The sequence below is a fragment of the Geotrypetes seraphini genome, chromosome 4 (genome assembly GCF_902459505.1).
Source record: "Geotrypetes seraphini chromosome 4, aGeoSer1.1, whole genome shotgun sequence".
Taxonomy (NCBI): Eukaryota; Metazoa; Chordata; class Amphibia; order Gymnophiona; family Dermophiidae; genus Geotrypetes; species Geotrypetes seraphini.
In genome coordinates, this window is record NC_047087.1 from 296,591,259 (window position 1) to 296,607,113 (window position 15,855).

At 42.9% G+C, this 15,855-nt stretch overlaps 1 protein-coding gene across 3 annotated transcripts in view; it reads right to left on the reverse strand.

Moving 5' to 3' along the window:
- Positions 1-383: 383 nt before the first annotated feature.
- The window catches only part of SH3PXD2A (SH3 and PX domains 2A), a 642,235-nt gene continuing 626,763 nt past the window's right edge, over positions 384-15,855 (reverse strand). For all 3 annotated transcript variants that reach the window (XM_033942411.1, XM_033942413.1, XM_033942412.1), the window contains 2 exons: positions 8,819-8,938; positions 384-8,715 (listed from right to left, as the gene is read on the reverse strand). In XM_033942411.1, the coding sequence (XP_033798302.1) occupies positions 6,790-8,715; positions 8,819-8,938 (2,046 nt within the window). In that variant the 3' untranslated portion in view covers positions 384-6,789. The remainder of the gene's footprint in view (positions 8,716-8,818; positions 8,939-15,855) is intronic.

Below are 15,855 nucleotides of genomic sequence, written 5' to 3' on the forward strand. Positions count from 1 at the left end.
TGGACTACGAGGAACGACTTAGGAGACTGGGGTTGTTCTCCCTTCAGAAGAGGAGACTGCGAGGAGACCTGATTGAGACTTTCAAAATACTGAAAGGATTCGACAAAATGGAGCAGGGAAAGCAGTTATTTACATTGTCCAGTGTGACATGGACAAGAGGACATAGACTGAAGCTGAGGGGGGACAGGTCCAGGACGAATATCAGGAAGTTCTGTTTCACGCAGCGAGTGGTAGAATGCTTTCCCAGAGGAAGTAATTGCAGAATCCACCGTTCTAGGATTTAAGGGTAAACTAGATGCACATCTCCTTAAGAGTGGCATAGAGTGATACGGGTAAGGGTAAATTAGATGCACATCTCCCTTGAGAAGCATACGGTGATATGGAGACTAAAACTATGCCAGGGTACACCTGGCAGGGCCTCCACGTGTGCGGATCGCCAGACTTGATGGGCCCAGGGTCTGATCCGGACATGGCAATTCTTATGTTCTTATGTTAAGTCTAAACACTGACTTCAATAATTTGAAAAGCACACCTTGGCACTCACAAAATGCTCTCTGGTGCCACATGGGGCCTCCCCCCCCATAATCCCTCAGAGACCTGTTCTCTAATTTACCTCCCCTAGAAGGGGATTGGGGGAACAGATTCATCCAGGAGACAGAAAAGAAGAACGCATTTTGAAAAACGCAGAAACTGATAGAGCAGCTTTGCACTTCCATTCTGCGCGCCCTAAAGCCATTATAGAACTGTGTCTCACAAACTTTCCAACCAGCAGCACACTACATCCGGTGTGCCAGATGGAAGACACCCGGAAGTGCGCGGAGACCCATCTGGCTGCAACCTGCTTCGGTGGAGGGATCTTGGAGGTGCGGGGAGAGGAGAGATGATTTTTCTATATGACTTCCGTATACTTACTGGGGGTTTTCCTACCCTCTGTTTTGCTTAAAGAGGTGGCTTGTGTTATGAACTGAAGGAAGGCCACCTTCTGTTCTTGATCACCTGTCTGCACTGTGTCAGCATTGAGTGAACTAGTTTGATGAGGTGATCGTGGACAGCAACGCGGTTCCAGGCTGCAATGAGTGACTCAGTCAACTCACGTTTGATGTTGGATGTCTCTTGGATATCTCCTAGGCCACCTTCTGCCACTAGTTCTCGATTGGATTCAGATCCGTAGACTGGGCCGGCCAGGCGATTACTCAGTGTTGTTCTGACGCTTGTAGATGATCACCTGTTGGTGCCTGTTGGCAAAGGGCGTTGTCATCTTGGAACAGGAACTGACCTGGAAACAGCTGATGAGCTGCACCATGCACTTTTGCAGAATTGTGTTGCACTTGGGCCTGTTGACCGTTCTATCGAAGATATGCAGACCATGACCTTCAAAGGATGCTTAATAGTGAGGTTGGGGCACTCAGGTTTGAACCCCTCTCCAGGAAACCTCCTCACGTAGGTGTGGGCCTGGTTACTAAACAGGCAGAAGATGCTTTCACCACTGAAAAGCACTATTTCCCACGTCCAGCTTGAGTGCTTCCACGCTCACTCGATTCGGTTAAGCCTTTGGACATCAGTCATCAGTGGCTTGTTGAAGGCACCAGCGATGATGAGATCTGATGAGATGACACTGACATGACACTCTTCTGACCAGTCAAACAGTAGCTGAGGTGAGATCAATGAAATCCATCAAAGTGCATGGCCTTGGCGTGAAGCTGATGCACATGGACCGGACCGAGACTTGTCTACCACTGAACCTGTCGCTTTCTTCTCTTGTACACCGCACTGTGCTGTGACTGACTTTGCTGGCGACCTCGTAGTATGAAAATCCTTCTTCGCTCATCGTTGACACACGAACGCGCTCCTTTGTCAGGTTCTGAGTCTTGTTCGTGGTTGATACAGAAAGTGTATGAAACCCAAAAAGCCCACGTTTTAATAGCTGCCCTATTACCTAGATGTCCGGACTGTGATTGGCTGATGAAAGCAGCCTCCTGATTGGTCAGAAATAACACAATTCTATTGGGCCAACAAAGAAGTTACAATAGAAGGTTAGAAGCTTACAGAAGGCTTAAAAGGCAAGAGGGTTCCATGATTTGCTGATTGGACAGTCTATCCAATTTTGAGGCATGATCTGCAAAAGTTATCGTAGCTTTGTTCCAGTATCAACAAAATTGTAAAATTAGAAACAAATGATCTTAAAAAGTTGATTCTAATAGCCAAATATATCCCTTATAATAGACAAATCTATTGGGCCAACCAAGAAATTAAAATAGAAGGTCAGAAATTTGATAGAATGCAAACTTCCCAAATGGTTCCAGACTTTTCCACACCACGGTTAAGTCCCATTGCATAAACTAGAACCTGTGCTAAAATAAGGATTTGAGTTTGAGACCACTGCCTTAATACCACTTTGTGGATGGTGGGAGGGTTTGTCATCTGATGCTTTTTCAGGCCTGTCGGTGATTATTTCACACATCTCTTGCATTGTCTTTGTGAAGAGTTATTTATTGGGATTGTTAGATTTTCACTACATCTGAGTTATTTTGGTTATTGTTAATCCCAATCATTAGTAAATAGGTCTCATTGCAAGAATTGGACCTTTGCTATGTTGAGGTAAAATAACACCTCTTAATGGTAGCCAATATTGATACCTTCCCCCTCTTAGTGACACTAGAACTGAAGTATTTTCTGCTTATTATACATTTGTGCTTGACTCTGTGTTTAATGCTCAGTTCTGGCTCTTTAAGGCATTCATCTTTAATGGAAAGCAATCTGCTGTTACTTTGTCTGACCATCTCTGCAATTACCTAGGGTCCTCCCTATGGATGACTTTGGCTGACATGTGACAAGAGGGTCTCTTAGTGTGTGGTTCCGGCTTTCCTAGTAAATTTCATTCCAATCCATCCACACTATGCCTGCATTAGTAGAAGCAGAAATGCCACAATCCAATGTAATTCCAGCACACATCTATGGGGGTGGTGGGGGGGGGGGGAGGGGTTCAGAGTTAAACACAAGTCTGTGTGTGAGATTATTGGTTTTGAACCTGCCAGAACATGGCAACTGAAACCAACTTTAATTTTATTTTGATTTAAACTAGAATTGGGGAGGTGGAATTTCTTGGAGGGAAAAAAAAGGTTTCAAAACACAAACAGAAGAATCACAGAAATTATATTTCAGGCATTATATAAACTGCAATAATGAACTCAGAAGTTGCACATTATTATTAAAGTTGCAGTATACAGCAAAAAAATAATCCCATTTGTAATTTTGCCTAATTAAATGTATTATGATATCTTTTTAGTTTTAATCTTTGTGTTTTAAGGGTGGGCTTTTTTTTCCAACATAAGACAGCTGCAGTACCCTTCTGTTACCACAGTGGGGCACCATACAACATTGCAAAATATTCCTGTCAGCTCTTTGAAAGAAGGTTTTTGAAAAACAGTACTATTGATTTCCCTTTACTGCTGTTAAAAAATTTTATACAACTAAAATATTATTCCACAATCACAGTGTCAGTTTTGGCAAAAGCACATCAGATATAACTGACGGTATCCTCAATTTCAAGTAATACATTCCGCAAAAGCCAGCTTCTGCTGCTTTCTGTGACAATTTGGTTTCTGGTATCTGTTTTCACCCGTGAGTCCATAAAACTAAAGAGGATAATGTATGCATTATTCAAAGTAATTAGACGCCACACAGCACTCCTGGCCCTAATATTGCTTTAAAGAATGCTGATGTTAGTCTGAAGTAAACTTGATGGCTGGGGGTAGGGGTAGGAGCTTTTCTGGGTATTCTACCATGTTTGGCTGTCTCACTATAAAATGGAGAGGCAATTATTGGTAAGCATTTTCCTTAGGGTTCCTTCAATGGCTCTATGAAAAACTCTCAGGAGCTGCATTCGTCGCTAAAAAGCCAAGTGGTGATTTCCTTAATCACATGCTGTGACCTGTTTGTTTATTTGCTCTTGTTAAATAATTATAAATTACTCATTGCTTAAATAAATATTTTAAGTATTGTATATACTGCACCTTTAAATAATGCACTTAATTGTATGTGTTTTTCTTGGTAAAGTGCATTAATCCTAAAACAATGAATCACTTCTTCCTTATTACTGATACAACTGCATTAGCATTAATAAGAGTACGTAACTAAACCTCTAGCATTAGTATTGCAACCTAGCAGATAATTCTATGCATTACTGTACTTTAATACTGTCCAGCAGAATATAATATGTCTACTATAAATCCCACAACATCAGGCAAGTTCACCTGATGTGGCTGCAAACAGGAAGGCCACAGTTCATATGGTGCCACTACATTTCAAGCCACTGGTTAAGGAGGGTTGGGGTTTTTTTTTGTATGGGCTAATATACAGGCTATACTGTATACCAATGGGTTACCAGCTGCATTTCCTGCTACCTACCCAGAACTTAACTACCTTCCACCTATTCCTGAATACTCTCACATCCCTCCCCGAAACTCCAAACTCTTCCAAAGCTGGGTCCAAATTCTACACAGCATCTGTTTTATCCAGCCTGGTGCAGGGACTAACATGTTTAACTGCCAATCATTCCTTTGAAATTAACCTAATATCAGTAATGTTAGGAGTGACATGAACAATGCATTTAAAAAAAAAAAAATGCAGGATAAATGATACCCTGACCTACTTGCTGCTCTTTTGATGGGAAAGCTCTGAGGTAAAGTAGTAATGCACATTTGATGAACTGTCCTTTAAAATTAATTTGCAACTAGCAAAGTCTCTACCAGGATGTGCGTATAGCACTATCAAGTATGGTTATGTCTGCTCTTTGAGCAGAACTGTATGCTAAATCCAGGAGCTAGCAACAGAAAAGATACTGTTTAATAAAACCCAAAGCAAACAAAAAAATCCCTTAAAAAAAAATTTATTTTAGTGATCCTGGTGCACAATGGAATATCAATTGTGACCAGTCAAACATGGACAATCTCACTGTCAGCTTCCTGATTGGCAGTTGTGGCAACTGCTCTTTGATAATTGGCTGTAATTCATTTTGATCAGAAAGATGCTGCTGAATTTTTGCCACCTTTGAAAATTAAGTGCAAGGATTTACAGCCAGACTTCAAAATAAGAAGAGGATCTGAGCTAATTGGAAAAGGCTTTCAGCTAACTTGGGGCCTGATGGTTTAAATTTCCGTATTGCCCTTGTCCTTGTACCACATTAGGAATGGAACAGGAGCACGAACTGTGATTTCAATGCTAACGTAAATTTAAAAAAAAAACCACCCCAGTTTATAAAAAAAGTACTTTTATTCTTTGCTTTCAAGGGAGATTAAATTAGACAATTAGCACACAGAAGGCTTAAAAGGCAAGAGGGTTCCATGATTTGCTGACTAACAGAAATAGAAGTTCAAGAATTCAAAAGGTACCTTGTAAATGAGACTAGTTCAAAAGGTATGAGACTCCTTTTAGTTCTAGATCTGTCATATTTAAAATGATCAGAAATACAAATAACGTAATGGGGCCTAGTGACTTTTTAAGTTAGATTTTAGGATTATTTGTTCTCCTGTTGTAAAAAAAAAAAAAAGGCTAGATTAACCCTGGCAGTACCTTGGGAATGCTTTCCAGTACAAAGTTTGGGTTTCATATGTGAACTGTAAGAAAAATTTGGTATCTTAAGAGCTGTCACTTGAGAAACTGTTGTGATACCCAAAATACGCCCCCCCCCAAAAAAAAAAAATAAAAAAAATCCAGAAACAAAAACACAGAGAGAAATAAAACCGACAAGAAAAATAACCCACTAAAATGTACAAATTAAAAACTGCACAGATTGTGAAAAAATAAAATGGCTTATTTTGTAAACTCTTGATGCTGCAAGATATCACAATGGCAGCCCAGCAGAGCGGCAACATGCTCGACTCTGATTTTGTGGCAAAACCAGACTCAAATATTTAGCGCTATGCTTCTTGATTTGCCCTTTTTTTGTGTGTGTGTGTGCCAAACTTCTGAATGGTTGGCAGCGTGAATAAAAAAAAAGAGACCACTGAAATCACTGGCAGAAAGGTCTGTATGTTATGGTCAGCATTTCAAAACTAACTATTCCCTATTTGAGCACTCTCTTCCTTTTTTTCTTTAAGCAGAACATGGTCTGAATGCATTTGGAACCTCACTAAAAGAACCTCAAAGGACAGCACGTAAAATGCAAATGCCAGCGCGAGGCTTTATAAGAACCTCAGGATGTTAAAACCCGAGTTGGGAGCTTGATTACTCCAAGAGAAGGAGACCCTTTAGGCCAGACTCGCCAAGGTTTCCTCCCCCAGACACAAAACGGGAGAACTAGCTTAGTAAATCAGGCCCTGTACCTGGATTGTACAGGTCAGGCAGTCTGAAACATGCATTCACTTTCTTCTCTGCTCTCTTTCAATAGTTTATTTGTAAACCAAGGTTTGAAATATGAATCTAGCACGTCCACTTCTCCATTATCAATAGTGCTAAGAAGTGAGGCAGACACTGGCTCTTTGACACAAGCCCAATCCCATCCATAACTTGAGTAGACATTACATATCGTAGAGAGTGAAGGCACATGTTTGGTTTAGAGAAAGACTGATGCAGTACCCTGTTCCATACAATTTAAACTTTACAAAAGGCGTTCTGCCAATTTTTCCTCTTTCCGTTATCTTTTGACTTCTTGCCTTAAGACAACTTTTCATACTCGGCAGGCCTGTGGTCCTCAGTTCATCAGTCCTTTTAAATAAAACATCTGTACAAAATCCAGCACGAGTCAATGTCATCAGCTGGCATAAATCAGACCTAAGGAATCTGCAATATTCAATTTTTTTTCTCTAAATAATTTGAGGGCACCCAGCCTTTAAAGGATTTTCCACCATCAAGGATCTGGCAGTACCACCAGCCATTTGGGTTTCTTTCTAAAACTTCCATTGAGACGCCTTCTTGGAATCCTATAGTCTCATCATCCCCTTCATAGTCTGCGATGGATATATAAACATCTTTTAGGTTGTTGTGAATAAAGTGAGATTTCTCAATGGGCTTTGGGCGAACAGTGGACACGGGAATTCCATTTCGTTGAGGGGAATGAGTAGGCGTCTCCAATATTTCCACTTCAGATTTGTCAGATAATTTTCCCTTTGCTTGAGGCCGGACAGTGTTGAAAGATGAATTCCGACGGACTGCTCTCAGATGGTCTGTAGATGTTAGCGATTCATTTCTCCGAAGAGAACAAGAGAAATTGTTGTCCTTTGGGGGTGGAGAAACAAAAACAGACTGCGGTCTCACTGCTAACTGTCTCACCCCATTTCTCAATTTCACAGTGCTACTGCCTGATCCTGAAGGCTTAGAAAAGCCCCCTGGTGGCCTACTTGGAACTGGAGGCGTTGCTCTCTTGCTTTGGTTGATGGTATTTAAAGCTTGAACTCTTTTTTCTATTTTCTCCAGGCTGTTAGACTTGTTTTCATTCTCCTTGCTGTTGGCACATGATGCGTCAGACTCTGTTGCTGAGATTTTTTGATGCTGGTTATCCATAGGTACTAGATAGTGAGAAGGAGCCCATCCTTCCATATCTTCATACTTCATATACCACCACCCACTGTCTTGTCTTTCCAGAACTTCTACTTCAACTCCAGCTGGAAAGCTGATTTCAGAATCAAGAACCTTCTGATAGGAGCTGGTGGTAATGTAAGTGCTTTTTGGTTCATTATCTTTTTCATGTTGGGATTGATTGGTTGAAAACAAGAAGGTGTGGGAAGAACTTGTCAGATCAACTGAGCTCCTTCTGGGTGGCTCATCAATAGTTTCAGAAGCTATCTGGGGGGGGCTTTCGGATTCTTCACTCTTTGAAGTTTTAAGTCCACTTCTGAGCTGGCCTGTAGGTCTCAGTTGACGTCGTAAAGTGTTAATGTCCATTTTCTCTTGGCTTTGGGATTCTGCTTTATTTAGAAAAGGTTTAGGCCTAACTGATGGCTTTGCTCGAGTGGAGAAGCTCTGTCCAAGTTTCTGGTCCACTTCCTTCTTCACACAGATCTTTGGATTATTATGCAAACCAGCATCTGAAGCTGACCTAGGCTTTGTCTCATCGTTGTTTGTGGATTGACATTTCCCAAACTCTGGTTGGATACATTTCTCAGGCTTGAATTTTAAAAGTGATGATTTGGAAGAAGCAATGCTTGGAGAATTATTTCTAATCAGAGATAATGAAGAGCTTTGCAGAGAATCTGAATCACCACTTGAATCTTTACTCGACATTGTGTCATCAAGGTAAGGCCTAAATCCATCATTTTCATAAATTGTCTCCTCCTCGTGAGAGACATCATCTGAGGATTCGCCAACTTTAAACTTTGCCCTGTTAAGTGAAGACACGGGAGATGGTTTGCATGCCTGGAACATTTTTTCCAAGGTGCCGTTTTCTCCTTGACTCAGGGAAAATGGATCAGTCTTAAAATTCTCATCCAAATCAGGTTCCGAGTCAAAACCAACAGTGGGTATATCATATTCAGGTTCCTCATACTTGTGCTTCAAAGGAGAGTCCTGATTTTCAGCTGAAGACGCAGGAGCTACTACATCCTCAGTATCTTTTGGTTTACTGGGAGGGGCAGGAGGAGGAACTTTTGGCCTTGTTAGTGTACTGGTTCTTCTGTTGAGATTTGGTTTCTTTCTTTTATCAATGTACGAACAAGGTGCCCAGCCCTCTTTGTCTCCAATCTGTACATACCACCAGCCTCCAGAATTTTTCTCAATAACCTAAAATGTATTAACACAGTATTAGATCAAATAGATTCTAACACAGGTTCTTGCAGTTAAAGTTAATCACATTTCTACGAGTATCTTGGTGATCTATGCTTACTTCAGCCTTCTGTCCTCCATGAAAGCTTATTCCATCAGAAATACAAGACTGGAATTCAGCAATAGTGTAGTATTCCACTTCTACAGAAGGAGGCTCCGGGGGCTTCGGCAGCTGGAATCCCTGCAGAACACACAATATGACAGGTACTGTTATATCATAATCACCGTCGGGATTTAAAAAAAAAAAAAAAAATCACATCTGTAGCTCATCAGAACCATATTCTGAGTTGAGGCTTCCAAATCCTGGGCAAAACTGTTAATCCAATAAAAAGATATCACCTTATTTTCCGGTTTTTGTTTTCATTTATCAACATTTGAAATAGGCCAACTTAGCTGAGTTAAGCATTTATTGTGGGTTATACCATTAGAACAATAAGAATTGCCATAATGGGATATTATTGTTCTAATGGTATAACCATTTTTTTTTTTTTTAATCCACACGGTGATTATGATATAACAGAAGGTCCGTGAAGCCAAATATCCTGTTTCCAACAGTGGTCAACCCAAGTCCCAGGTATCAGGCAGAAACCCAAAGAATAGCAACATTCCAAAGCTGGGATTGTGATGTCATAATGCCTCTTTCCACCAATGCCTAAGAGCCAACCTCATCAGTGATGTCACAATGGCTTGATTATCCTATACTTGCCATACTGGGACAGACTGAAGGTCCATTAAGCCCAGTATCCTGTTTCCAACAGTGGCCAACCCAGGTCCCAAGCAGCAAAACAGATTCTATGCCGCTTATCCTAAGAATAAGCAGTGGATTTCCCCCAAGCCATCTCAATAATGGCCTATGGACTTCTCTTTTAGGAAATTATTTAAACCTTTTTAAAAACCCACTAAGCTAACTGATTTAACAACATTCTCCGGCAACGAATTCCAGAGTTGAATTACATGCTTTGTTCAACCTGGTTTTCCTTTCTGGTTTCATTTTCAGGGGAGAAGGAAGGGGACTGCTACCACTAGGGAATTAAGGAGTGGTCAGAGCACTTTTTTGTGACTTGGAGGATGAGTGAAACAGGTCTAGATAAAAACATTCTTTACATACATAGACGCTTCTTTCCATTTGAACATCCCTGATGGATAGGGCTACCAGATTTCCTAAACGGAAAATCCGGACCCCCTAGACCCGCCTACAGGCCAGGCCAGTTCAACCCATCCTGCCCCAAATCCCCCCCCACCCCCACCCCGGGGGCCTGCTCTCGTTGGATGCCCTTCTGCCTGATGGCGATTTGTTGGAAGCTTTTCAAAACCCGGACATGTCCGGGGAAATCCGAACTTTTGGTCATCCTACTGATGGACATCCTACTTTTGGGGCCCTCCAAGTCCTGCCCAAAACACACCTACAACATATCTTATTTGAACAAATTGTAGTGCGAAACAATAAAATTCTGTCTCCAAAATTGGGATTTGAATGTTTTATAGGAAATTGATATTTTTAAGGTATTTTGAGGTGTCCATTGGCTTTGAAAATGAGCACCATAGATTCCTATGTGTCTTTATAAAATAGCTCCCAAGTAGGCATCTACTTGCCTTCCTAAACCAGGCATTCTACTATAAAATTTACATCTTAGGAGGCTGGGGTATTTATGCTAGTATTTTACAAAGACATATGTTCCAATAGTTTAGGACACAGAAATTTATTTAAGATGGATTGGGGGCCGTTGACATCATATATTGCCTCACTATAGTAGGTCTTTGATTATGAGTCAGTTTTGGTTTATTTTCGTACACATCCAGGAAAGAGGGGGGGAGGCTATTTCTGTCCTAATTTGACTTTTGAGTATGTCCACCTGGGGTGGGAGGATATTTTTAATCTGAATAGGGTAAGGTTATTGGGATAGTATATGTTTTTGTGTTTTATAGAATAATCATTGGGGGGGGGGTGAGAGAAAATGGTTGGTTTTGCATATTTGTAAGTTGAATGTGCTTTTATTAACTTATTATATGATATAGATTTGCGTATTGTACGTTTGAAGTTTAGAAAATCAATAAAGAATTAAAAAAAAAAAAAGAGAGATATAGGTGCCTACTTTCTTTATAAAATAGGTGCCTTTTTACCCTCTTATCCTAGGCACCTTGTTAAAGAATTACTCTCCACGTGCCTAGTAATGTTTTAATTACTAACTTTGGCCCAGTAGTCTTAAAAGTGCAATATGAGATCAAACAAGACACAGTACATGCAAATTTAAGAATGTTCCTGATTAAAAAGAACTAACTGGAAACAGAATGTAGGCTTAATGTTTCCAGTGTGTTTCACATTAGCACACAATTAATTATAGCAGTTTTGCCAAAAGAAGGTTTACTTGCAAAAGAGCCTATTAGGGGCATACTCAAAAAACTAAAACATCTGAAAAACCGTCTAAGCTGGACATCCTAATCACTGGAATGTCCAAGCGCCGATAATTGAAACCATTTTCCTGGACGTCTAGCAAGATGTTTCTTCTGCTATGCATCCAGAGTTCAAGGGGGCGTGTTAAGTGGCGTGTATATGGGTGGGCTATGGAAGTGCTAGACTTGGACGTCTTGCGGGGATAATAAAACCTTTCTCAAGATGTCCTGGATGGAACTTATGACGTTTTGGGATAGACCTCTTTTGGAAGCATCTAAGTGCTAAAACGGAACCCAAGCTGACCAGAGGACCACTGGAAAGATTAAGTCATAACCCCACCACATTCCCCCAGTAGTCACTGACCTCCCTCCCACCCACCAAAACTCTGAATAAAACAGTACAATCCCTCCTACCCGGAACACCCCCCACCTGCCCCTGAAGATTGCCGGCAGGAGGGTGCCCAATCCCTCCTGCTGGAACACCCCCCTTGAAGATCACCGGGAGGAGAGTGCCTAATCCCTCCTGCCGGAAACCTCCCACCCCCACTGTAGATATCCCAATGCCGCCCCCCCCCACGCATGACCCCCCACCTCTCCTAACCCCTCCCTGGAAACCCCACTGCTAACTTTAATTGATGGATAGCCGGGCCTTCCCACCGTCCGTCCAGCAGGGCCGCCTCCGTCGAAATGAGGCAGGCCAGCCCCTTCCCGGTGTATTTTAGAATCTTAGGTTGGCCCATGTGCCTAAGGCCTCACCCATAGGCGGGGCCTTAGGCACCTGGGCTAATCAGGCCTTAGGTCCCTTCCCACAGTGCACTGGGAAGGGGCAGGCCCACCTCATTTCGACAGAGGCAGGCCTGCTGGTCAGACAGTGGGAAGACCCATCCGCCTGGCCATCAACCAAGGTTAGTGGGGGGAGGGGGGATCCGGGGGTTAGAAGCATGGGGGCATACCTGGGGGGGCCGCATAGGGGGCCCGGCGCCTTGATATCTATGGTGGGAGGTTTCTCGCAGGAGGGACTGGGCATCCTCTTGACGATGATCTTCAAAGGGGGGTGTTCCGGGCAGGAGGAATTGGGCATTCTTCCTGCTGCGGTCTTTCAGGTCAGGTGGGGGGTGTTCTGGGTAGGAGGGATCGGGCATCCCTCCTGCCGCGGTCGTTCAGGGCGCGTGGGGGGTGTTTCAGGCAGGAAGAATTGGGCATCCCTCCTGTCGCATTCATTCTTGGAGGGGGGGGAACTGGTGGCAGCAATAGCGGCCGCTAAACTTATCACAGCAGGGAGATGCTGTACCACGAGAAGCTTAGCAGCCGCATCTACAATAATCCAATTCTCTAACTGGCATCTGTAACATGGACAGCTGTTACAGAATCGGGTTTATTTTAGGCGGCCTTAGGACTGATTCTAAATAGGATGCCCGTCGGCTTCTGAGACCGGGCGTGCTTTACAGAATCCGGCCCATAGTGGGAAATGTCCAAGTCGGACTTAGATGTCCTTTTTGAAAATGTCCTTCCACATCAGATACCATGCAAAAATGTTAACCAGCAGCCAGAAAAGATGCTTGGAACAATAACCCTTCCCCCCACCAAATATATCTATATCACAAACTGTGTGCCACGGCACACTAGTATGCCACCCGAGATTCCAGGTGTGCCCGTGAGACACCGGGGAAGAGGAGAGGCGCTGGCTAACTGCCTACAGGATGTGCCTCTCGTGGCGAGAAGCACATCCTGTAGGCCATCAGCCAAAGTCAGTGCCTCGCCTTCTTTTTGCTCCTCTTCCCGTCCAGCAACCCCCACTGGCAGCTCAGGGCCCCGTCTAGAGGGCCTTCGTGCCTGCAAGGACATCGCCGTGATGACATCATGCATGCACGTGACATCACTGCGACGATGCCCGCACACTTCCAAATGCCCTTGAGCCGCGGTCGCCATGTTTAATGTGCTGCGGCTTCGCAATGTTTGCGGGACACTGATATATTATATATATGCTGGAAATCGGTGTGACTGCATTTACCTAAATGGTCTGGATGTTGTATTATTAATCGTATCTATATAGTATTAGAAAGGACGCCTCAGCCCCACCACTCCACCGCAAAAAAATGTTTAGATCGCGGGAAGCATTGTGTGGTGCTTCATCATTGGCTGTCTTTTCCAACTTTAACCAACTTGAGTGTTCTTGCTTTGTTTTTATATTTTTGATCTAGTTATCTCATAAATGCATCGCTATTATATTGTACTTATTGATAATAGTCCAACTTTACAATGGTACTTATCTCAGCCAAACCTGGGGAGCCAGACCCGACATGTTTCGCACATAAACTGTGCTTTCTCAAGGGTCTCCCTAGAAAATATGGAAACGGAGCCATAAACATACAATTGTGTACAGTCCCCATCCTATCAAAAGTTACAACATTAAAAACCAGTGTAATAAACTGCAACTTACCGAGGTCGCCACCGTCATCCGACTCCAAAAATTTAAATGAGCAAAAGATGGCGCCGGTGTCCTCGGAACTTAATTTAAATACTTCCTTCTCTCCTTCAAGTTCACGCCCCCCTACAGCTTATTGGCCGAACTCGTGGGAAGTTCACATCACAGAACTCCATTCAATCATGTTGTTTAACCCGCGGGGTTCAACTGTGTCAACCTTAAAAATGTACCTCTGCTCCTCTTCCTTGAGCTGTCTCAGATCCCCCTCCCCCTCAGTATCATTGATCTTGTAAATAATGCGCCATCTCAATTCATCCACAGAATGTTTATGTTTAGCCCAATGTTCTACTAGGGGAGCCTGGGCTACCCTATTTACAATGCGGGACTTGTGTTCGTTAAGACGTAACTTGATCTTACGATTAGTACGGCCAATGTATATAAGGTCGCAGGGGCAAATTATTGCATATACAACCCCCTGTGAATTGCAATCGGTGTCGATTCTAGATCTTAAAATCAGATCTCTCCCAGGAACCTGCCAACTATCACCCTGGATGGTGAGTGGACACCATTGGCACCTTCCACAACTGCCGTGGCGACCACCCACCATTCTCTGTCTCTTCCCATATCTTTGAAAATTACAGCGTTGGCCCAGTGATCTCCCCCGAGAGTAAGCAACTAAGGGGAAATTTTCCAAAGATTTATGACTCTGAACTATATGCCAATATTTCTTGAGGATGCCTACCAGGGCTGAAGTTGCCCTGGAAAAAGGCAAGACGCAAGTAAGTTGATTATAATCTCCCTGGGGAGTATCTCTCTGTCGCTGCCCTATATATGGCAAAATTTGAGGAGACCTGGGTTTATACCTCTATATGGTACCCCAATATTTTATTCTGGGGCCGATTCTTAGATGATATTTTCTTTATTTGGGATAGTACGAGACAAGAATTAGAAGTGTTTTATCAACATTTGAATTCTGTTGACACCAACATCAAATTTACCATGGTATGTCACCAAACCATGATTGACTTTCTAGATATTTCCGTCCAGGTACAGGAGGGTTTGATTTCCACATCACTTTACAGAAAGCCAGTGACTAAAAACACCACACTACATTACAATAGTTTTCACCCGTACAAACTAAGGTACAATTTGCCTATTGGGCAATTCTTGCGGATTCGCAGGATTTGCTCTTCGGTTACTCAGTATAAATTGGAAGCCAAAAAATTGGGGGATAGACTACGGATTAGGGGTTATCCTGAAGGTTCAATTAGACAGGCGTATATAAGAGCGAGATATGCGCAGAGGAATCTCCTTTTGCGTGTACCGAGAGATACTCCCCAGGGAGATTATAATCAACTTACTTGCGTCTTGCCTTTTTCCAGGGCAACTTCAGCCCTGGTAGGCATCCTCAAGAAATATTGGCATATAGTTCAGAGTCATAAATCTTTGGAAAATTTCCCCTTAGTTGCTTACTCTCGGGGGAGATCACTGGGCCAACGCTGTAATTTTCAAAGATATGGGAAGAGACAGAGAATGGTGGGTGGTCGCCACGGCAGTTGTGGAAGGTGCCAATGGTGTCCACTCACCATCCAGGGTGATAGTTGGCAGGTTCCTGGGAGAGATCTGATTTTAAGATCTAGAATCGACACCGATTGCAATTCACAGGGGGTTGTATATGCAATAATTTGCCCCTGCGACCTTATATACATTGGCCGTACTAATCGTAAGATCAAGTTACGTCTTAACGAACACAAGTCCCGCATTGTAAATAGGGTAGCCCAGGCTCCCCTAGTAGAACATTGGGCTAAACATAAACATTCTGTGGATGAATTGAGATGGCGCATTATTTACAAGATCAATGATACTGAGGGGGAGGGGGATCTGAGACAGCTCAAGGAAGAGGAGCAGAGGTACATTTTTAAGGTTGACACAGTTGAACCCCGCGGGTTAAACAACATGATTGAATGGAGTTCTGTGATGTGAACTTCCCACGAGTTCGGCCAATAAGCTGCAGGGGGGCGTGAACTTGAAGGAGAGAAGGAAGTATTTAAATTAAGTTCCAAGGACGCCGGCGCCATCTTTTGCTCATTTAAATTTTTGGAGTCGGATGACGGTGGCGACCTCGGTAAGTTGCAGTTTATTACACTGGTTTTTAATGTTGTAACTTTTGATAGGATGGGGACTGTACACAATTGTATGTTTACGGCTCTGTTTCCATATTTTCTAGGGAGACCCTTGAGAAAGCACAGTTTATGTGTGAAACATGTCGGGTCTGGCTCCCC